Here is a 23,886-nt window from a genome sequence, read left to right as displayed (position 1 = left end):
GTTTGAGGATCTGTTCCTCAGGGGTCACATGGGCTTGGGAGGAGCCCCTGGCTACTTTCTTTTACCAGTTCCACCTAAGTGAAGATAAGACAAAGGTCCTACTCAACCATGGCTGGCTTCGGTTGGAAGCATGGAGGAAATGTTTCCTCTGTGTTGATCCTCATCTTTGTAGACTGGACACTGGTTCCTGTCCATCTGGTGGGGTGTCCTTGGCCTCCTTGATCAAGAAGACAGGTGACCTGCCACAATTACAGGATATTTTGAGTGATGCTCATAGTACCCTGGAATTAGGTGACCTAGGAGGGCAAGGAGCAAAAACTGTCTTTCATGTCCCTCTGACCAAATTAGTATAGGCCTCAAAGTGTGGCTGTTCAACATCCAAGAAGGTTAGTTCCACCATTTGGTACTTTTAATTACTGTGTGCCATGTAGATAAATCTTGGGAAAAGGCAAATTGTTCCCAGATAAACCTTACCTAGACCTATATTTCTTGATCTGCTATGTATAATTTGTCAGTAGGTTGTTAGAGTAATATGGTTCCCTCTGGTTTTTTAAAACTAGCTAGGCATTATTTATCTCTTGCATTGTCTCACCCCTCCATCATGGTGCTTTCTGCCTTATTTTTGAGTCAGGGTCTCTCATTGAACCTGGAGCTCACTGTTTCTGATAGATTGACAGAGCCCTTGAGATCTACTGGCCCCTGTGGCTGGGGTTACAGATGCACCACCGTGTCAGATTTTCTGTATGTGTTTGGGATCCAAACTCAGGTCCTTATGCCTGTGCAGCAAGCACTTTACCCACTGAGCTGTCTTCCCAGTTCCAAGATTTTTATTAATTTACTTACTTAATGAAGAAAATTTTTTTGGTCTTTTTGAGATAGGGTTTTTCAGTAGCCCCAGCTGGTCTGGAACTCGCTATGGAGACCAGGCTGGCCTTGAACTCATAGAGATCCGCCTGCCTCTGCCTCCCAAGTGCTGGGATTCTTTAATGTGCTACTACACCCAGCTCAAGCAATCTTTTTTTTAACTGTATCAGATTATATTTTGTTTATTTTTCATTTTTCTATTTAAAAGTTTTTTATTTTATTTATTTATTTTTATTTTATGTGTATGAGCGTATTGCTTGCATGTGTGCAAGTGCACCCAGGTCATGCAGTGCCCACGGAGGACAGAAGAGGGTGTCAGATCTCCTAGAACTGGAGTTATGGACAGTTGTTAGTTACCATGTGGGTGCTGGGATTTGTATTCGAGTCTTCTGCAAGAACAACCCGTGCTTTTAACCATGGAATCATTTCTCCAGTCCCTTATTTATCTATTTTGTCTATGTTGGGGGTGGACAGGGGTGGGGAGGTCTGAGAACCACTTTCAGGAGTTGGTTCTCTTTTTCTATCCCATGGATTCCAGGGACTGAACTCAGGTCATCAGTTTTGTTGGCAAGCTCCTTTACGTGCTGAGCCATCTCACTGGACCCAAGATACTTATTTTTCATTTGCTTCAGAGGATTTGAGGCTTCTGACAAAAGTGCAACTAAGATAAGCAGATGAGAAAAACCAAGATGGTTGGAAAGTAAGGATAAGAAAAGAAAGGTGGCTGGTACACACCTTTAATCCCAGCAGAGGCCAGCAGATCTCTGTGAGACCAGTCTACAGAGCAAGTTCCAGGCCAGCTGGGGCTACAAGGAGACCCTATCTCAAAGAGACCAAAAAAACTAAGAAAGAAAAGGATTGGGGAGCAACTGCAGGACACCAGATACGAGGTGCTGTGTTTGGTAGTGTGGACAGAAACGTGGCGCTCAGCAAGACACCATGGACACTAAGGGTGTGAGGGGCATTTTCCCCTTATCCTCCCCACAGTGGACACAATGCCACATCTCAGGCCTGCTGTTTCTTCTGTTGTCCTCTTTCCTAACCAGTGAGGAAACCTCTTTCCTGCATCAAGGGGGAACCATCAAACAAGTGACACCACTGGCAGCTACACACGGGCGAGGATCAGGTTTTCTGATGGTCTTGCTTGATCTGAGGACCAAATTTCAAATATTTATAGCCATAAATAAGTGTGTTATCTTTTTTGCAAAAGTCTCCCAAATCTTACACATTTATTTTTATTATTTGTGTGTGAGCATGTGCATGATATGTGATATCATGTGCCACCTTGAACCTGCAGAGGTCAGATGACAGCTTTGTGGAGTTCCAGGGATCAAACTCAGGTTGCAAGGCAAGTGCTTTTTTCCACTGTGCCATCTCAACAGTCTCCAAATCTTAGTTTTTGCAACTGAACTTTTAACAAAACTTAGACAGCAGAGATAGAGCAGCCATGTGTTCTGGCAAGACCTGGAGGTGTAGAGAGCCCACCTGACAAGCAGAAGCAACGGCTGAAAACCTCATAGCCATCCCTCATCCCATGCAAAGTGCTCCAGCAAGTGACTGCAGGCCAAGTCTAAATTGTTCTGGGTCAACTTCAGTATATAAAGAGGTGGGCAAACAGGATTCCAAAACTTTGCACACTGAGAACATGACTGTGATTATCTCTGCCCAGAACATGTCCAAAGTCTCTACTTGCTCAATGGGACCACTGGAAAAAAAATCTTAGCCAAATGCATTAAGTAGCATCAAGTTTTGGGCTGGAGAGATGGCTCAGTGGTTAAGAGCACTGATTGCTCTCGCAGAGTACCTGGGTTTGATTCCCAGCACCCACACAGTGGCTAACAACCGTGCATAACTCCAGTTCCAGGGGATCCAACACCCTCTTCTGACTTCCATGGACACTGCACACATGGATGCACCTACCTATATGTAGGCAATAAACTTATACACACAAAATAAAAAAAATAAAATATTTTATAAAAGAGCATCAACCTTTAAGTAATATATATTTTTGATGGATTACATATGAAACATATCCCCAAGTAACTGCATGGTTGGTTCTGAGTGAGATTACTATATGCAGACATTTGAAATATTTTAAGGATTAAAGTACTATTAAAAACCTAGTTAACAGAATCCCATCAATATAACGATTTTTAATTGGCTCTGCTAAGACACAAGCAAAAAGAAAAATCTTGAGACCCTCTGTTTTCACTGATATGGCCCCCTCCATGGAGACTTGCACTCACCTCGTCCACAGATGGATACAGGGCAAAGAGCTCGGCTTGCCGATTGGTCCTGCGGGCCTCCTCCTTCTCCTTCTCGAAGTCCTCTGTACTCACAAGCTGCAGCAGGTTTTCCAGCCGCTGATCAGGCTGCAGGCTTCGGAGGTCAAAGTCACAGGCAGTAAGTGGACCCTTCCCAGACACATCACACAGCACGTTTAAGCGACGAGGGCCTGTCTGTGAGAGAAGACAGTGCGCCTTTGTGAAGGTTGAGGACCACAAATGAGAACTAGGCTTAGGGATGTTTCGAGACTGCTCCAACTAGGTGTACAGAATCTCAGGCCTCAAGTTTTCTGAACAAACCAGGGGTGTGACAAGACAGACTGTCTTGAAGTGAGATGTCTCTTTCCTCCCTGGAAGCAGGTTATTACTCCTCAGATAGATAAAGCAGTCCCGAGCAAGGGTTTGAAAACAGCACTGTGTTCCTAGTAGTTGTTGGAGTGTTCGTTTTTGGAGATGGCCAAGTCTCTTAGGAACTATAGTCACGTCTCAGGCTGGAGCAAAACAGAGTTTGGACAAGGTGCAATATAAAAGAACTGGACTGAGAACAGAGGGACCTTTTTCTAATCAACTTTAGAACTTGGGTTTTGAGACTAGAAAATAAGATGAACCCCAAGAAGCCTTCCAAAAAAACTGTATGTGCATTCCAAAGCTGAGTGTTAAGTTTACAAATACAGAGGTGTGGGATTAGGGTATGCTTGCCTATAGGACTTTAGGAATGGTTAAAATGGAAAAAAGAAAAGTATTGGCTATTAAGCAGTAGCTGACAGTGGCAATGTGCTAGAAAAAGTGATCTTAAATCAGTCACACAGATTATCCACTAGGAATATCTATAATTGAGAACTGTGTGCCTAACTGGAGACTTGTCAAAGAATAAATAACTGAAATCCACAACTGTTGCAAAAATTATAGAAGGATCAGTAGCAAATATCTGTAAAATTTATATTATTCTCAGATCTACGAAATGGACATATTACTGCACAATTTCATGCTTGTGATATGTCTACCCCATTAAATTGTTATACTAAATTACAAATTTTACCTACACTAAATGTGTTATCAATAATCAATATTAACATTTCAACTATTAATTATTTTGTTTCTCTTAGAATGTATAAGGATTTGGGGAAAGTGAGCTTAATTTCCCTAATGTCATTCTCTTTTATGCATGTGTGTATATATGTATGTATGTATGTATGTATGTATGTATGTGAACAATGTATGTGCATGCATGTGGAAGCCAGAGGATAGCCTTGATATCATCCCTAGCAACACCATCTACCTCCTTTGAGATAGGGTTTCTCAACAGCCTGGAACTCACCAATTAGACTACACTGGCTTACTAGCAAGTAAGCCTCTGTTTCTGTCTCTCCAGCGCTGGGAACACAAGTGCATACCACCACACTCAGCACTTTACACGGGTTCTGGTGAGAAAATGCAGGTCTTCATGCTTTCAAGACAAGCATTTTACCAACTGAGCCAACTCTTCAAATTTCTTTAAAAGAATCTCAAGTTATACATATGTCAAAAGTCTTTAAAATGCTTTCTTTTTATTTTTTAAAGATGGGTTTCCCTGTAGCCCCAGCTGGCCTGGAATTTGCTATATAGACCAAGTTGGCCTCGATTTCATAGAGATCGGCAACCATTAAAATGTCTTTATTGGAAGAGAAATATAATCACAGTATACTGTTATTATGAAAAAGGATATAAAACATTATCTATGAAAGGATCTAATTTTCATAAAGTACATCTTTACCATGGAGTCAAATCATTTGGGTTTTTACTGTTCTATGGTGCTGGGTGGCTCAGTTATCCTATTTTTGCCTTGCCTGCTGCTCACTTTAGGGTCAGTGGATGGGGGTGCTGTTGTGGAGCTGGAGGTCTGAGGAGGAACCATCTTCATTTTACCTCCTTGGAGGTAGTAGCAGCACTGGCAAGGAAACTCTTCCCTCTAGGACCTCTGAGTACAGACTCCATGAGGTCCTCTGGGATCCAAGACATCACCAGCTTGGCAGTGCCCCCTTCTCAGCAATTCTAGTCTTCACTCTGAGGCTCCTCTTCCAAGATTCTAGGTTCTGAGATCTGCAATCTCTTCTCTAGACCCGTAGTCCTCAAACTGTAGTCTTGGGATGGACAGCATAAGCATCACTTGGGAAGTGTTCATTAGAAAAGCAAATCCTCAGCCCCACTGACTCAGAAACTGACAGGTGGAGCCCAGCAGCGGAGTGTTCAAAGAGCTCTCCAGGGGATTCTGAGAACCACTGTCCTAGGCCTAGATGCTACACTGTTTCCTACAGTCATTATTCTGTATAACCCTGGTTTTTCTTGTTTGGTTCCCTCAGTGCTCCAAAACCTGTTTAATCAATTCCCAAAGTTGAATTTCTTCTGTTGAAATGCCTACTAGGGCTTTGTTACACTAATATAAGGCGCAGTTTAGTTGTTCATTACCGTAGGCCTAAAAATTATCTATGATAAAAATGCCTGACTCTCCCATGGAGTACGGGATACAGGTATGCCATCCCTCAGTGGGGTTGCCACATTTAGCACCAGAACTGATGGTGGGTTCCTCTGCAGAGCTCATACTAAGCAGCTGCCTTGGCCTTAGGGTCCATGTTGTTTGAAAAGCATAATTTTAAAAGCTCGAATTATGATCAATATGGTGATAAGTTTGTGCTATAAAGACACCTGAAAGCTGAAAACTACAATTACTTAGAAATTCTGTGAAAATTTGAGCAAATTTTCCTATTTCATTTTTGTTACCTATAACATGATCAGGCTGGATTAGAACATTGAGTTTAAAAACGTTATTGTGATAAAATACATGAACACAGAATTTATCATCTTAACATCTTTTGGTGTAGTTAAGTACATTCACAATGTAGTACAACTATTGCCACAGTCCTCCATGATTCTTTCTAAAAGTTTATTTATTTATTTTTATGTGTATGAGTGTTTTACCTGCATGTATCTAAGTGCACCAGGGTCATGCAATGCCAGCAGAGGCCAAAAGAGGTGTCAGAGTCCCTAGAACTGGAGTTATGAACAGTTGTTAGCTGCCATGTGGGTGTTGAGAACTGAACCCAGGTCCTCTGCAAGGGCAGTCAAGGCTCTTAACTGCTGAGCTATCTCTCCAGCTCCCTCTATGATTCTTTTCATCTTCCAAAACTCTGTACCTATCTAACAACAACTCCTCATTCTTTCCCAAGCACCTGGCAACCACGCTTTGGTTTTCTCCACTCTTCCACAGTGGACACTTGGGTTGCTTCATCTTTTGGCAGTCATATGCTGCTATGGACATGGGTGTGCACAGCACTGAATTCTAAACTGCAATCATGTTATGATAATAACAGCAATGACAGTAGCCAGCATTTATTGGGTATTAAGTATAATTGGCACTGTTCTAAATCTTTACACATATGGACTTACCTAATGCTCAGATAACCTCAGGAGTTACTAAGTAGTATCAACCTTGGTTTCCAGGGAAAGAAACTGAAGCCCAGAGAGGTTAATGATGGTGCCTAGGAAATGCAGGCAGTCCAACAGTCCTGACCCACCCTGCCCTCTGCTTGAGGGGTGCTATCCACAGAAAGTATCCCCCACTGTATAGGGAAGGGCCCACTGTTTCTCCCTCCCCCCAACCATAGCATCTCCACTTTTCTTTTTCCATTTTAATTATTGCATTTTTGGGTCGTCATTTGATCTGACTTTTGCAGATATAAAGCTGTCTGAGAAAAACATCATCACTGACTCAGATGGTAGAGTTCCTCCTACACAAATATTCTGTAAATCTTACTTTTATTTTAGTTTTAAAAACTGACAGTATGCCCTGGGCAGAGCAGCCTGTAATGTGGTAATCATGTTTGTTGATTGGAAATACCTGAGTGGCGGGTTCACCGCACTCCAAGGTTTCTGACTCGAACGTCTGTTTCTGAAGAGTCTTGTGAAAATCTTTCCGAGATCCAGTCTTTTTAAAACTGCAAAACTCTGGAGCTCCTTGGTTTCTTTCATTGTTGACATTATTGGATTTAAAAGGAAAGGGAGAGAGTGAGAGAGTGAGAAAAAGGCAAAACCATTAGACTAAAAATAAAGAAATGGCACTGTGCTAGAAGAGCTTTCAGAGAGAGGGCCATTGTGATGCTGCCATCTATTATACACCAGGCTGCACACAAGGCTCTGTTGTAATGAGATACAAACTTGCCCCCTGGCTGGCTCATTATGAGAGGCAGGAATGGCCTGGGAAAATGCCACTGCAGAGGTGTGGTCATTTCAGCTGTGGGGCACTTGGCTCCAAGCTGCTGCTAAACTGTGACCCTAGTATAAGAGGCTGGAATAAATCTAGCAGTGTGTAGAAGCAGCAAATAGAGATCGTTTGAAGATAAAAATAGAGGGAATCATTTCATCTCCACATCAATGTTCTTAATTAATAAAAAGGCGGGACATGGTTAAGGAAAAATGAAAATAAACAACAACATTGATTGCTAACATTTCTGTCCCCACTCTGTGAACTTTATTACAATTCTGTGAAAGGAATGGAGATGAAGGTCAGTGGTGAAGTGCTTGCTTAGCAAGCACAAGGTCCTAGGTTCAGACACACACACACACACACACACACATACACACACACACACACAAACACACACAATTTAAAATGTGTACATATGGAAAGGGTCTCAGCACTTTCTCTGGAGAAGTGAGACCATCTTAGAAAGGCAACAGATCTAAATTGTCAATTCATAACTATAGAAACCAATGCGTGTATTCTCCATTTTAATATTTTCATTGGAAAACATGCTACAAAGTGCATACACACCTATTCTGCATACTTTCTGGACTTAGTATAAAGATCATTAAGCAGGTTGGCAAAGGGGCGGGCATGCAATGAGGTTAGAATTTATTAGGCAGATCAACTGGCCAACAGATAAAACCAGAAATGTAGGAGTGCTAGCAATAAGTTTCTGGAGGGAGGAGCACTGGAGGGAGGAGAGGGCGTGCACAGCAGGTACTTAATGTATTTTTGTTCATTGTGTCAGTTAAGTAAAACACAGGGAGCCCTGGTGTCTTCATGGGAAGGCCAAGGACTCTGGATTTTACTGTGCTCTGAAGACAACTTGTTTTGAGCAACAGGAGACAAGATACAGCTTAGGTGCTCTCTGCAAGAGCAGCTTGGTGGCTTCCAAGTCTTGGTTACCATATTTGGTCATCTTCAGTGTCCCTTGGCCATCTTTCCTGCCCCAACCCAACCTGCAGAAATCAGGCTCGGTAAAAAAAGGGTGAAATAAGGAACTGAAAAATAATTAGACGAACATGGTATACTCTGAACAAAGAAACAGGAGTAAATATTTAGAAAAAAATAAAGAAAAATATCTAGAATAATTTCTGTTTGGGGTTCCTAAACATCAAAAAGCAAATAAATTCAAATATACACCATATTGTTCAAAAACATCAATAACTATTTCTGAGAACTTTTAAATTACTTCATTGAAATAAAATATTTTTAAAAATTTTATTATTTTTATTTTATGTGTATGAGACAGAAGAGGTTGTCGGATCCCCTGGAACTGGAGTTACAGACAGTTGTTAGCTGCCATGTAGGTGCTGGGATTCGAACCCAGGTCTACTGCAAGAACAACCAGTGTTCTTAACCTCCGAGCCATCTCTCCAGCCCGAAATAATAAATATTTTAAATATTCAAGAAAATTCTTTTGGTTCCAGTTTCTCTGAATTTGCCAATGAGAAGTGAACATATAAGTGGACAACTTTTATTTTACAGCATTTGCTTTACATTAATAGAGTTGAGAGAAAATATGACATGAGATTTCATAAATCTTACAACTTCTTGAAAGTTATTCTCAACCACATAATTGAGTCAGCTTGTGCAGGGCAGGCCTTCTTGACGCATTAGTGGAAAAAAAAAAAAAAAAAAAGCTGTGAGTGGTGGCCAGTGAGATGGCTCAGCGGGTAAAGGCACTTGCCACCAAGTGAAATGGCCTGAGTTTGATCCCCGGAACCCACATGGTGAACAGAGAGAAAAAAAACTCCTCTGACTTCCACACATATGCTGTGATACACACACATACACACATACATAGACAAATAACTGAAAAAAGTTGTGGGTGATCTAACATTTTGGGGAGAGGAAATAATCGAACCCAAAGTAACAGCAAATACAGGCAAATGATACAGAAAAAGTTGTGTCTTGTAATTACACTAACCCAAATGTCAACACACTGGACCTATTTTTTCTGCAAAATCCTATTTCAAGCAGAAAGAAGAGACCAAATAATAGCACTAGTTCATCTGAACCAACTCACACTTACCACTGTAGTGTTTGCCCTTTGCCTCTTTTACCACCTATCCCCTCCAAAGAGAACCCATTCCAAAGATTCACCAGCACAGGTCTCTGAGCAAGGAAAACTTTTTGGGTCCCAGAAATAAAGCCCAAGAAGCAAGTAAGCTAAGTAGCTTTGGTGTGGGCAGCTTTCTCAGCCAGAATTATACTTGCATTAGCTTTTTTTTCTCTTATCAAATGCACTTATTTTTCAAGAGTGTTTACTTTCAAGCAAGCAAATACACCACACACACACACGTGCACACGTACAGTCGTGCTGCCTTCATCATCCTCAAGTAACGTCTCTCTGTGCCTATTTTTTCACAGGTGAGGAATGGTCATGGGTGAATTCTAAAAGTATCTTCCCCAAATTTCTTATTTCATGATAAAATGTTTATATATTATAGCCGAAAAATAAAATCCAATTTTCTCTTCCAAAGATGTTTTGGGGGGCACAAAATTTATCCATTATTCTTTTGTTGTTTTACATAGATAGATGCTGATTCTCTTCCCTGTCTTCCATTTTGTTAGAATATCCTGTGGAATCCTTTACATGGAACTCAAAGCCAGTCATAAAAAAAATAAATAAAATAAAACAGAACAAAGTTAAAGTTCACTGTATGCATATATATATGTGTGTGTATATAAAATCTTTATGCCAGCCTTCAGAATTTTTGCTCTGGAAAGCATTAAGATTAGTGTGTCCAAGGTGGTATCAAAACAAATTTTTCTCCCCTTCCTCATATCCAATTAACAACTACTTCTCCATCTTAAAATCTCAAAAGTCCTAGCACTCCTCTCGGAGGAGGGGTAATGCTGGCTGGAGAGGAGAGGGCAAGGGCTGGCAAGCATGGCAGGTGACTCATTCCAGAACCTCCTGCATGGAAAGAGCTACCACTGAGGAGGCAGTGAGACCGCTGGCCCAGTGCCTCTGGCTACGAGCATCTCAGCCTAGTCACCCCACCCTAGCAACTGAGTCAAACAAAGCCAGGTTCTCATTGAACCTGTGCACAGACAGAAGAAAGGTAGGGAAATGGGCCAACGGGGAGAACAACCGTCCTCATGAAATGAATATAGCCTACAGGTTTCCAGGAGAACAACATTCTTTATCTCAAAGCACTCTTCTTATGCAGCTAGGGATAATCCAAACATCAAACATACCTTGAAAGTATTCTTTTTAGAGGCTAGACTCAAGTGAGAAGGGCCTGAGTTCAGATTCAGACTCTTTATGAACCAGTCAAGAGACAGACCCTGGGCAAGCAGCCTCATTTTCTGAACCAGTTTCCCCGGATGTGGACAAGGGAGCAACAATGCTCATTTTGAAGGTCTGTTGTGAGGATCAGAAAATAATTATGTTCCTCTTCCTTTCCTCCCTTCCCTCCCCTTCATCTTCCCCACTTTCCCCTCCCTTCTTTTCCCCTCCCTTTCTTAAACACTTTCCCCTTTCCTTCCTACCCTTCCTAGATAATTAGGTGCTAAAACTATAAGCGTATACTGGAACAAGGTAGCCACCCATGCCTTGGGGTAGAAAGTAGTCTGAGGTCCAGAATTAGAAGTTGAAGCCAAATAGGGTAAGGAAAGCATCCAGCATGGGCTGCCAGCATGGAATGGAGAATGAGAGCCCAGACGGCACAAGGAGGGCATCAGAGCCTGGGTTGCCTGGCACATGATAACAGAGCCTGAGTCCAGTGAGCATTGCATTCACATGGAGGGAAGCCTGCCATGAGGCATCAGATGCAGGCCTGGTGACAAGGGTGTCCTCCTGTGGAGGGGCATACCGACATAGTGCCAGCACATGCTGAAGAGGGCCACCAGGCAGGAGCGGCAAGCTTGCTGTAGGTGTCAGAACCACAACAGGGGAAAGAGGGGAACTGTGGGGTGGACAAGAGTGTGGGCAATAGTTATGCAACAGGGGGATTAGTCCGCTAAGTAGACACATTAAAGATATGGGAGGCAGATTTTGCCAGAGAAATGAATTAAAATATCAAAAGGAGAAAACTAGAATAGGCATATGAGGCTGGAGGTCAACAAGAACTGATGACTTTCAGCTCATCCTGCCCCCTGCTCTGTTGCCGAGTGGACAGGAATAGCAACACCTTAACGAACCTGAGCAGACTTAAGATATCCATCTTGGGCACTAAGTACCATTGCCCACTAAAGCAAAGCAGCATCTTAGAGAAATCACTAATTCCAGTGGGGAGGAAGGGAATATGTAAGACCCTCCTAGAATATCTTGCCTCAGAGAGAAAATGTCTTCAGTGACCTCTGTGATCATTTAAAAAGGATGCAAGAGCCAGTCAAAGAGATTCACACTAGTCAAAGAGAAGACATAGGACTATCAAAATAGATGACAAATATGGATTAACTCATGCAGTAAAATAGGAAATTATTGCTTCATATTAATAGGAGTAAACTGAAGGTTTGATAAGGAATGAAATATTTATAATAATCAAACATTCTACAAAATAACTGGCCTGTAATCTCAAAGGCAGGTAAGAAAGATACACTGAAAGGTCTTCCAGCATGAATAAGACTAAAAACATGTGACATTGAAGTGCTATGTGTGACTTGGAACTGGATCCTTTTGCTCTCTAAAGAACATTCTTTGGCTGGGTGTGGCAGTACACGCACACCTTTAATCCCAGCACTCAGGAAGCTTTGGCAGGTGAATCTGTGAGATCAAGACCAGCCTGTTACAGAGCAAGTTCCAAGTCAGCTGGGGCTACAGAAAGATCCTCAAAACAAACAAACAAACAAACAAACAAACAAACAAACAAACACACCAAAAAGCAAAAAAAAACAAAGAAACAGGGCTAGAGAGATGGCTCAGCGGTTAAGAGCCCTGTCTGCTCTTACAGAGGACCCGGGTACGATTCCCAGTACCCATATGGTGGCTAACAACCATAACTCTAGTTCCAGGGATCTGACACCCTCTTTTGGTCTCTGTGGGCACTGCACAACACAGGTGTACCTACATACATGCAGGAAACATACTCATACACATAAAAAAATAAAACAGACGAACAAACAAATGCACATTCTTTAGCTATTTGGTGAAAACTGAAATCTGAGCATTGGACAGTAATGAAGTATTAATATTAATTTTCAGAATGTGGAGGTTATATAGGAACTATAATGAAAAAAGTCCTTGCTTGTAGCAATTACACACTAATATAGGCAAGGGTGATGGACAATCAGGTCAGGAACTTAGTCTCACATGGTTAGATGTAAGGAGGAGGTCTTTGTATTATATTTGTAACTTTTCTATAGATTTGAGATTGTCTCAAAATAAAAGGAAAATATTGTGCCAGGCATCTGGCACTGTAGTAAAGACCACTAGTGCCCTAATCATGCCCCCTTTACCAACCCCTCCACCAATTCTTCAGCTGCTATGGGTGTAGGAACTGTCAGTTCATCCTACAGCCCTGCCCCCATGCCAACCTGCTACTCTGTCTCTTTAGCTCCACGGTAGCCACCACGGCCTGACTAGTAAAGGGATACAATAGTACCACACTTCTGAGTGCGACAGTGAGACTATTTTACAGTGTAATTTTTCTCTCTACAACATTCTGTGGATCAGGGCAAAGCTAAGTATTATCTGAGACCTCATCTTTAGTAGACTCCCTTCCAAGCTTTTCCTAAAGACCCTCCTGAATCCCTGTCTCAGACTGTGCTTCTAGAGTATCAACAAAAATCATTACATACCAGTATTACCATTAGCATCAAGGGCAACACTGTTAGATGCAATAGCAAGGAATGCATTGCGAGGCCAGACACAAATATATTCAATTTAAAGTCTCCTAACATCCATATTTCTGCAAGACTAGATTGTTTTTTAATAGGGGAAATGTGCTTAGCTATCAGAAACAGGGGTGGAGCTCTGAAAAGTGTCCATTTTAGGATTCTGCTTATAGGATTCTACCAAGTACTGCATAAATCTGTTGTCCTAATTAAAAAGTTCCATTCTGCATCTCCAGGGCTTTGTGAAGTCCACTTTTTAGGTGTGCTGCTAAAGTTATGGTCTGGAATAGATGGATGTTTGCTTGTTAAAATTGCATTTATTCTTTCATTCAACATGTTTATAACTTTAATTCTTTTGAGAATAAGGCACCAAGGAGAATGGAACAAGAATTGTAGTTGGGGACTGTACCTGCCCTAAGCAAAGTCAGTCTAGTGAGAAAGATGCTATATATAGTTAACAAGGAAGTAGACAATTTAAACAGGTACCTAGAATTTAATGTACAGTGTGGCAAAATCTTCAAGAAAAAAGTCAACAAGATGTTTTGAAACCCACAGAGGGAGGTGACTGGTTCTAGTCAGGTCAGGGAAGGTTTCGTGGAAGCATTAGACTAGGGCCTTGGTTGGTTGGACTGTGGGGACTGGAGTCTGAATAGCAAGTCTGGAGTGGCTCAGTGACAGCCGCATCCAGGCTACTGTTTGTTCCCACGTTGGCTCATGAGCTGAGCCTGGCTCACTTTCCATACTTTAAGAAAGCTGAGTACCTTGACAGCCAGCACAAGGAATACATGCCATAGTAAACAATTACTGATTGGGGAGACATTTTTATGGTGTTTTGGGAGTAACTGAATTATATGCACTGGTGTGCTTGAATTTTAATTGTTTACCAGTTCACTGGGAGTAAAAAATGAAGCAATAAAACAGATGCTACCCCATTCCTTGATATCCCAGCTCTCCTTGAACATGACCTTCCTGCAGCATCACTGTAATCACCAGGATGAAAGACAAAGTCTAGGGACTTTTATGATGCTGCCCATAATAGTCATGAAATGTTTCACTGTCACTCTGGAGAATATACCAAGAACCAACAGCACGTAAACAAGTTTAATTACTGAAGAGTATGACTCACCACCAAGACATGGAAAATATTCTGAAGTTAATCATCCCTAGGTTCATTTAGAGAAAATGACAGAGAAAGTAGCACTTAAAAATACTCAATATCATCCAAAGGATGCTATCAAATGTAAACCGACACAAAATTATCAAGATATACAGAAATTAAAGTGGATAGCTCCATACTAGTCATTAAATCTATGCCCATTTTCAAAATACACAGAACAGAAAGTACTAAAAAGGTGCTGCAGACATGAAAGACAGAATGGTATCTGTTCAAGGAACCTTCCAGCCTAAGAAACAGAAGCAAACATTTCAAGTAATAGAATACCTTTTCTGGACTGGAGAGATGGCTCAGTGGGAAAATGCACCTGCCACCAATCCTGACCACCAGAGTTCAATCTCTAGGAATCACATGGGAAAGGAGAAAGCCAACTCCTGCAACTTGTCCTCTGACCTCCACACATGTGCTGAGGCACACACACACTGACACACACATAGACACACACACACACACACACACAATATAAAAAAATTAAAAAGTGAATACATTTTCTCCAAAAAGAGATAACATATTTTATGTTTTTACACAATTCAATCTTTTCCTATTAAGTTAAAAAGAAAATCTAGACCTCTCTTCTGTCCTTCACAGTAGCACTATGCATCTGATTTAAATGTGCCCTCCAGGATGATGAGAGAGAGGGGGAGGGTCCAAGGCTCTGCCAGCTAAGAGGGATTCAAAGCCATTACCACGGAGAACAAGGACATAAAAGTTGATCTCTTGATATCATAATGTAGTATCAGCAAGGAGATAATAGAGGAATAAAAGTGCTAACTAAATCAGTGCTTGATTGCATGGTTTTTAGATGACAAACACATGTACATGAAAGCCAAGTGGCTTCATTAAGAACAAACCTCTAGAGGAAAATAGGCCATTCCCTCCCCAAAGACCATTAAAACATATGGTAGAGTTTTGGGGTTATTCTTTTTACATGCTAATGTAAGTGCTTGCTATGACAGTTCACATTTTTATAAATAGCATAAACAGTAATTACTATTTAATGAATTATTACTTTATTTAATAAGATCTTTGAAAGATCTCACTTCACTTGCTAGAATGAAATATGTTTATATGTACACACACACACACACACACACACACACACATATATTTTTTTCTATGTAGCCCAGGCTTGTCTGGAACTCAAAATCTTCCAGTCACACTCTCCCTAACACTGGGATTAATGCCCAAACCCAGCTAGAAGGAATAGTTTGTATAGGTTGAATTATAGCTAAATAAGACTTAAAGTCATATAAATGGAATATTGTGGTTATCTTTTATGATTGGTTTATTTCATTTAGCACAATGAATCTCAGATTCATCCCTGGTGTTGCATGATTAGTAGTTTAGTTTAAAAGGGGCTGGAGAGATGGCCCACAAGTTATGTGTATTGGCTGCTCTTGAAGAGGGCCCCAGTTCAGTTCCCAGCATCCACATGGTGGCTAACAAAAGTGCTTAACTCAAGTTCCAGGGGATATGACACCCTCTTCTGGCCTCTTCAAGCATTGCATGACATGGATTCACTTACATATATATATAGGCAAAACACTCATATACATAAAATAAAATAAATTTTTAAAAGTTCCATTGCAATGCTGAGTAGTATCTAATCACATGAATTTACCAGAGTTTGTTTTCTCTATACCTTTTAAGTATATGTGGTGTGATAATGCTGGCAACTACAAATAAAAATGTTAGAACTATTCTGATGAAGCTCTTTATTTTTTAATTTTTTTAAAATTTTATTTATTATTTTTATTTTATACGTATGCATGTATTGCCTGCATGTAGGTAAGTGCACCCGTGTCGTGCAATGCCCACAGAGGTCAGAAGAGGCTGTTGGATCCCCTGGGACTGGAGTTACGGACAGTTGTTAGCTGCCATGTGGGTGCTGGGATTCGAAACTTGAGTCTTCTGCAAGAACAACCAGTGTTCTGAACCGCTGAGCCATCTCTTCAGCCCCGTGATGAAATGAAGCTCTTTATGTGAACATAGGCTTTCATTTCACTTAGAAAAATCCCTAGGACTGAGACTTTATGTCATATTAGGGTATATCTAACTGGGATTTTAGAATAGGAGAAGAAAGTTCAATGATTTGAATTAGCATTCAGAAAGTAATTTAAATTTTACTTTTATCAATAGTATCCAACATTGGCAAAGAATCAGAGAAAAAGTGTAGTTTCAAGCTGAGTTGGAAATGGAGTGGATTAGTACAACTTTTCTGGAGAAGGATTTGGCAGTATTAAACAGAACATATTTGATATATAAGTCTCATTTCTAACTTCAGACATATTCACAACCACAGAGAAAGGCCCCATAATTCATGGCACATTCTGTCTCTCTTCGAGGAATCCAAAACAGCCTTTCAAAAGAATGGACTAGATCTCTGAAATAAGATTATCTCAATTATATTATTGAAAAATATTATATATGTTTGTAACACATAAAAAGATATGAATAGCCGGGCGTGGTGGCACATGCCTTTAATCCTAGCACTTGGGAGGCAGAGGCAGGCGGATCTTTGGGAGTTTGAGGCCAGCCTGGTCTACACAGTGAGTTCCAGGACAGCTGGGCTACAGGGAGACCCTGTCTCAAAAAGACAAAAAAAAAAAAGATATGAATATGCACTTTTTATGCAAAAATACAGACAGGCACATGTCATTGTGAGGCCTTGAAGAGACGACCCAAAGGCTTCACAGCTGACTTTCATGCAGTGCAGAGTAGAAGGGAAGAGCAGGTAGCAGGTGAGTAATGAAGCAAGAAGTTTGCTTTTTAGTATACTTCTATATTGCTTGCTTTCGTTCAACAGAAGCATGCATTATTGGGACAAATTCCAAGGATAATCAGCTGAACATTACTTAGCAGCTGAACAACAACAATCCCTATTGCCATCTCCTCCTTCCCAGTAAACCACCTCTAAATATGCTAAAAATCAAGCAACTCATCCAAACTAGTAGTTAATTTAATGCCTGATCTGGGAGAACTGTGATCAGATGTTGCTGAAAACAGAAGGATGTACCACAGTTTGTCTCTGCCAAGAGGAGCGCAGTGAATAAAGAGACGAAGAGGCTATATGCCTTCCTTTCTACCTGTACCTGAACAGTAGAATCTCTACTAGCCAGCAACCTGAATTCCCAATCTTTACTGCAGCTTATCATGGGTTCTACCTGATTGATTTATAGAACCTCATCTTCTCCTTGCTCTTCTCTTTCTACCATCATTCTACACCTATGCAGAAATAACTCTTAGAAAAGAGCCATGCTAGATAGATAGGCAGGGGCTCATGAGGCCCCACTCCTAACTGAGGACCTTTTGGCAGTTGATGGCTCTTGGAGGAGAGGGAGTCATTTTTCTTTGGGAGTGTGGAGGCTGGTAAGTTGCCTGTGCTCTCTGGTGGATGGTCCCACACCCATGTGCATGCTGGTGGAATTAGTTGGACTCAATGGATTATGTTTTTTAAAAGGTGGGGCCTGGAGAGATGGCTCATCAGTTAAGAGCATTTGCTGATATTGCAGAGGGACCCAGGTTCAGTTCCCAGCACCTGCCTTATGGCTCACAACTGTCTGTAACTCTGCTCCGGTGGACTAGACACCTTCTTCTGACCTCCACAGTCATGAGGCATGCACATGGTACACATACATACATTCAGGCAAACATTCATACACATAAAATAAAACCTTTTTTTTAAAAAAAAATAAAAAGAGGGGCTGGAGAGATGGCTCAGCACTTAAGAACACTGGCTGTTCTTGCAGAAGACCTCAAATCCCAGCACCCATATGACAACTAACAACTGTCCGTAACTCCAGTTCCATGGGATCCGACAGCCTGTTCTGTCCTCTGTGGGCATTGCATGACACGGGTGCACTTTCCCACAAGCCAGCAATACAAGCATACACATAAAAAAATAATAATAATAATAATAAAAACGATTAGTTCTAAAAAAAAAAAAGAACATAAAGGTGGAAGCGACACATAGGGAGGGGACCAGAAGAGTGGAGGGTGGATCCTGATACAGGTTTATGTATGAAATTGTCAAAGAATAAATACAAATATTTAAAGAAAGAAAAAAGCTGTGCTAAAAATGTATATGGGAGATAAGGGTATCTGACAATAAAGTCTTGGACTCTCCCCACGAATAAAGTATTATGGGTGTACGTAGAGACAGAATAAAGCCTGGGAGGAGTGAGGAGTGTGTGCTGGGAGTTAAAGTTTTCATGCTCCAAGTGTCAGATCCAGAGTACCAGAGAATCAAATATAGGGGTAGAAAAAAGGTACCCTGCTGCAAAACACTAGTCAAAGCTTGTCAGAACTACGAATGCGTTTTTTTGGAGCTGGAGCTTCTCCTCACCCACTAGCTTGTTTCTGGGAAGGGAAGTGGTCCACGACATGAGTGTACAGAGAACTGGGCCAGTTGTAATTCCATCCCCAGGGTACTGGACAAAAAGATACACACATATTGCTTTGTGTTATGAAAGAAAGACAAAACGACTGAAAGAGATAAATGCATGGATAATCACTGCTCCTACAGACAAGAAAAAGAAATGGAACACATGAGAGAACAGAAACAACAATCAAATTGATAATGGTCTAACTCATATTTTAACCAAAAGTCCTACAAAGTAACATTGTTTGTGAATTAAATTCTAAACATAAGACCCAAAGTAAAAATCCTATGAAAATGTCAACATGGATTTAATTACAAAAATCCTTCTAAATGTTATTATAAAGAGCTTTAAAAACACACTAGGTAAGGAATTTATGGAATAGATAACAGGTTAATATATTTAATAATTAAAAGTGCTGTACAGCTGGGGAAACGATGCATTGATAAAGGCACTTGCTGATCCTCAGAACTCACCTAAATACTGAGTGGGCATGCAACCACCTATAATTCCAGCCTTGGAATGTGGAGACGGTATCCCTGGAGCAAGCTGGCTAGCAAGACCAGCCATATTGGCAAACTCTAGGTTTCACCTCAAAGCATGAGGTGAAAGAGTAGTCAAGGAAGATTCCCAGTACCAATCTTGGTCTCCAAATGCATCTACACACGTGTATACATAACTGCACACACTTTGTGAACAGGAATACACGTGCATGCACAGCACACACACATACATAAATATGAGAAGGAAAAAAATTGGCCTACAGTTTTACAAAACTGAATAGCTTAACAAGAGCTGCACAAATTTCTTAAGAAGTGGAGCACCAAATGACATATAACAAATACATTGAAAAAATTAGCCAATCAGATAATCAAAGAAAATGTCAATAAAGGACAATTCTTTTACAAAATGAGAGATGTTAAAAATGGCAATACTCATTATTCATGAATAGTCAATATATAATAAACATATATACTATTAATGCTCTTTGATCTATTATTTATTATTCTTGAATTTATGCATATAATTTAGACACAGAAATTATGTTTTTTTTCCTAATAGGAGAGAAATATTAAATGTGCACAAGGTTTTAATGAGAAGGACATTGCTGCACTGTAAGTATAAATAAGAAAAGCAAGAAGTCACCTAAATATTAAAATTGGTTAAATGAATTGTGGTATAACTAAATTATGTAACCATTAATGACAGTATCAAGTAAGAATATTTAATAGTAAAAGGAGATAATCACTTACTGTGAAAATTGGAAATGCATGCTACAAAATGCTATTAAAGTCTGATCAGGTTTTTATACAAGTATACGCTACAAAGAAATGTGATCAAGGCCCATACATCACTGTGAAGTGTGGTTAGCTATATATAAAGAAATTGTTTAATTTTAGTTTTGTTTCTCTATAATTTCTAAAATTTCTTCCACAAATATTCTAAAAGCAGTCCATTTTTTTTTCCTTTTAAACGGAAAGGAATTTAAATTTGTGGAAGACAGAAAAAACATTCTGAGAGTCTGTATTGCCAGGAGGAATGAAAAAGCACAGTGTTTCAAAGAGAAAGTGAATCTAAAAGACAAATTTAGTAAAATGGACCTTTCTATTTATTGTTCCTTTTTGGATTTTTTTTAGAACTTTAATATCCTGAAAGCACCTCTAATTATAACATTTTGAAGTTTGAGAACAACTTGTACAGAAATTTTTTATTTATTAATAGCAAGGAGTAATCTTTCTTATTTGACGACCTGGCAAACTTCATTTTCTTACTTGTGTTTAGAATGGGGGATGGATTGGCATCTAACTTTGTCTTAATTACTTTCTGTAAGTGATGCTGTCTCTTCCCCAGTTATCAAAATAGTATGCATTCTGACATTACTAAAAAACATAGCACAAATTCTCTGGCACACTTCCAGGAGCTGGATAAACCCCAATCCCTAGAGTTTTTTACCATTTATCCCAGAGAACAGTAATTCTCGCTAGAGCCCGGAAGAAAAGAGGCTACCGAATTTCAAGCTGCTTGTGTTTCAAAGGTTCTCTGATCTGTGTCTAGTGGAGTGGATCCCAACCTGTAAACAACCTCCATCCTACTTCCCAACACACACACACACACACACACACACACACACACACACACGCACGCACGCACGCACGCACGCACACAGAGGCACACAGCAAGAATTTCTGTGTTCAGTGTTTCTCATAAGACAGTGCTGTGCATGTCAGTGGCATGGAGGAAGAAAACCCAGAATAAATAACAAAAAAGGTCTGATTAAGCCAGGGGAAAAGGCCCTTTTGATGGAAAGACTACTAAGTAATTTATTTCCGTGTCACAAATTCTATTGACACCTTTGGCTCTGAGGCCAAGTTTCAATTCATTTAATTTTTTCCCTCTAGGAGTTCACCAATATTATTATTATTATTATTATTATTATTGTTGTTGTGAGACAGGGTCTTCATGCTGTCCAGGCTGGTTTTGAAGTTCTGGGCTCAAAGGCCTCTTCTGCCTCAGCCTCCTGAGTAGATGTGACTGCATGTACGCTGGACCTTGCCTGCTGAAAGGCTCTGCTCATGTTTAGAATGTAACTTTTTTCCTAAATGAATGAATAAATGGACTTATTATTATTATTATTATTGTTGTTGTGAGACAGGGTCTTCATGCTGTCCAGGCTGGTTTTGAAGTTCTGGGCTCAAAGGCCTCTTCTGCCTCAGCCTCCTGAGTAGATGTGACTGCATGTACGCTGGACCTTGCCTGCTGAAAGGCTCTGCTCATGTTTAGAATGTAACTTTTTTCCTAAATGAATGAATAAATGGACCATAGTGCATATGTACAAATGAAAGATTCATCAGTGAGACCAGGAAGTAAGCGACAAGACCTCAAAAAGACAAGGGGAGCTGAAGATCAGTGATGGTCAGACGACACTGCACGGGGAGAAGCACGCCATTGTGTGTTGTCAAAACCCATCGAATACACAAATCAGAAAGATGAACACCAGGGCTGAGGATGCAGCCCTCTGTGCGCCTAGCATGGCTGAGGAGCTGACATAAACTGTGGGCTTAATAGCTGATCAGCACTGGTTTATCAGTTACAACATATGCAACAGGAATGCAGAATGTGACTATCAGGGACAACTGTATGGGCAGTGGAGGTGTGGGGGTTGGCAAGGAGAATAAATGTGGAATCTCAGGGCTTTCTGTTTAGTTTTCCTGTTAAAACTGCTCAAAAAGTCATTTGATTTGAAAAATAAGAAAGGACTAACTATAAAATTAACATATACACAGATTAACATTTATCCATTAAGAAGGGGGTAACTTACTTGCGGTTCACAATCAGCCACTCTCGAATATAGGTCTGAACACAGTCCCTGACATGAGGGTCTAGTTCGACTCTAATTGGGTAGAAAATGAGATTAAAAACAGGTTATTACAGTGGAAAAGCAATAAAATAACCAAGGGGCATAACACGATTTCAAATCTACATCAATAAGCATGCTAGGGGTGTTCTCAGCCATGCATTTCAAATGTCTGAGTATTCCCAAGGAAATCATGTTTTTCCTTTGATGAGATAAACGTTGGCATTTTATACTTTATGAGTTTTCTGTATTATAGAGAACTGTTAAACTACATCTATGCCTGAAGGCATTAAGATACAAGGTGGGGAGAAATAGCTGTAATCAAACACGAAGTCTAAATACTTATTTCTCACAGGTAATTTTTGCTCACGTGTGATTTTGTTAGGACATGTGTGTCTTCCTTTCAGAAAGCCACAAGCAGCTGTCTTAGACTCTGCTCTAAGATTTTGAAGACACTGGCTTTGGGTTCTTGTCATACTGCTGATAACTGAGTCATTTGAAGTAGTCTTCGTGTGCTTTACAGTCTTGAATCAGAAATGACAACAGCAGCAAGGCTTTTGGGTTGTTACAAACATACTGGAACCAGAGGCAAAAGTCTAAGTGCTACAAGTCTTAATTTCTGCATTTGCAAAAAGGGGATGCTACATTTGGATCCTGGATGTCCTCCAAGGGCCCATGTGTTAAAGTCTAAGTCCTTGACTAAGTGACACAACTGAGAGGTGGTAAAACCTTCAGGATGTGGGGTCTATGGGAAGCCTTATTATTGGAGGCTTGCACTTGAAGGGGATTGTAGGACACTGCTCTCTCCCTCTCTGTCCTTTGTACCTGACCATAAAGTGAATGATCCTCCTTTGCCATCAGCTCTCATGGTAATACTCTGTGCTACCACAGGGCCAAAGCAATGAGGCAATTAGCCATGGCTAAAGTCTCCAAAATAAACTTTCTCTTTTTAGTTGATTTATCACAGGTATTTTTTTTTTTTTTTTTTTTTTTTTTTACAGTCAAGGGAAGCTAGCTAGCAAAGGGGTATGAAGGAACTCACCTGTGAACTTGCTATCAGTCTAAGACATATGATATCTTGGTCCTGACTGCCCAAATTCCACCTTCATCCCTCATTAACTTTGTGACTTTAAACTAGTCATTCAAACCTTTTATTCAACTTCCTCATCTGTAAGTGGTGCTATTAAAGAGTATCACCTTTAAAGAACTGTGATGAAGAGTAATGTTAGTGTGTAGAATGCTTGGAAGAATGTCTGTACATAATAAGAACTCTATGATAGTTCACACCTTATGACCATTTACTATGCACTAGGCACTGACTTAACATGTATTGATTCAGTTAACTGCAAATCAGCCCCACGGTGCAGGGGTAGTGCTATTATTATTATTATTTTGTCTTTTTGAGACAGGGTCTCCCTGTAGCCCCAGCTGTCCTGGAACTCACTATGTAGACCAGGCTGGCCTCGAACTCACAGAGATCCGCCTGCCTCTGCCTCCTGAGTGCTGGGATTAAAAGTGTGCGCCACCACGCCCGGCCTAGTGCTATTATTCTTATTTTGCAGGAGAACGAGGCCATAAAGATAAAGATCTTTTTGTTTGTTTGTTTTGTTTTGCTTTTGAAACAGGGTCTCACTATGTAGTCTTGACTGGCCTGGAACTAGCTATGTAGACCAGGCTGGCCTTGAACTCACAGAGATCTGACTGCTTCTGCCTCCCAGGTGCTGGGATTAGAGACATGAGTCACTACATCTGGTGATGATAAT

General features: G+C 40.5%; 1 protein-coding gene across 1 annotated transcript in view; it reads right to left on the bottom strand.

Moving 5' to 3' along the window:
* LOC103725294 (dedicator of cytokinesis protein 8-like) overlaps window positions 1-23,886 on the bottom strand; it is a gene marked incomplete at its 3' end in the record, with an annotated part of 139,995 nt that overhangs the window by 53,737 nt on the left and 62,372 nt on the right. The window contains exons 4-6 of the mRNA XM_017795478.2: window positions 22,088-22,159; window positions 7,024-7,147; window positions 3,111-3,323 (exon numbers count right to left, since the gene is read on the bottom strand). Of these exons, the coding sequence (XP_017650967.2) occupies window positions 3,111-3,323; window positions 7,024-7,147; window positions 22,088-22,159 (409 nt within the window). The remainder of the gene's footprint in view (window positions 1-3,110; window positions 3,324-7,023; window positions 7,148-22,087; window positions 22,160-23,886) is intronic.

Source organism: Nannospalax galili, unplaced genomic scaffold, assembly GCF_000622305.1.
Source record: "Nannospalax galili isolate Female #2095 unplaced genomic scaffold, S.galili_v1.0 scaffold3109, whole genome shotgun sequence".
Classification (NCBI taxonomy): Eukaryota; Metazoa; Chordata; class Mammalia; order Rodentia; family Spalacidae; genus Nannospalax; species Nannospalax galili.
Note: the sequence above shows the minus strand (reverse complement) of the source record. Positions and strands in the feature narration are given on the sequence as shown.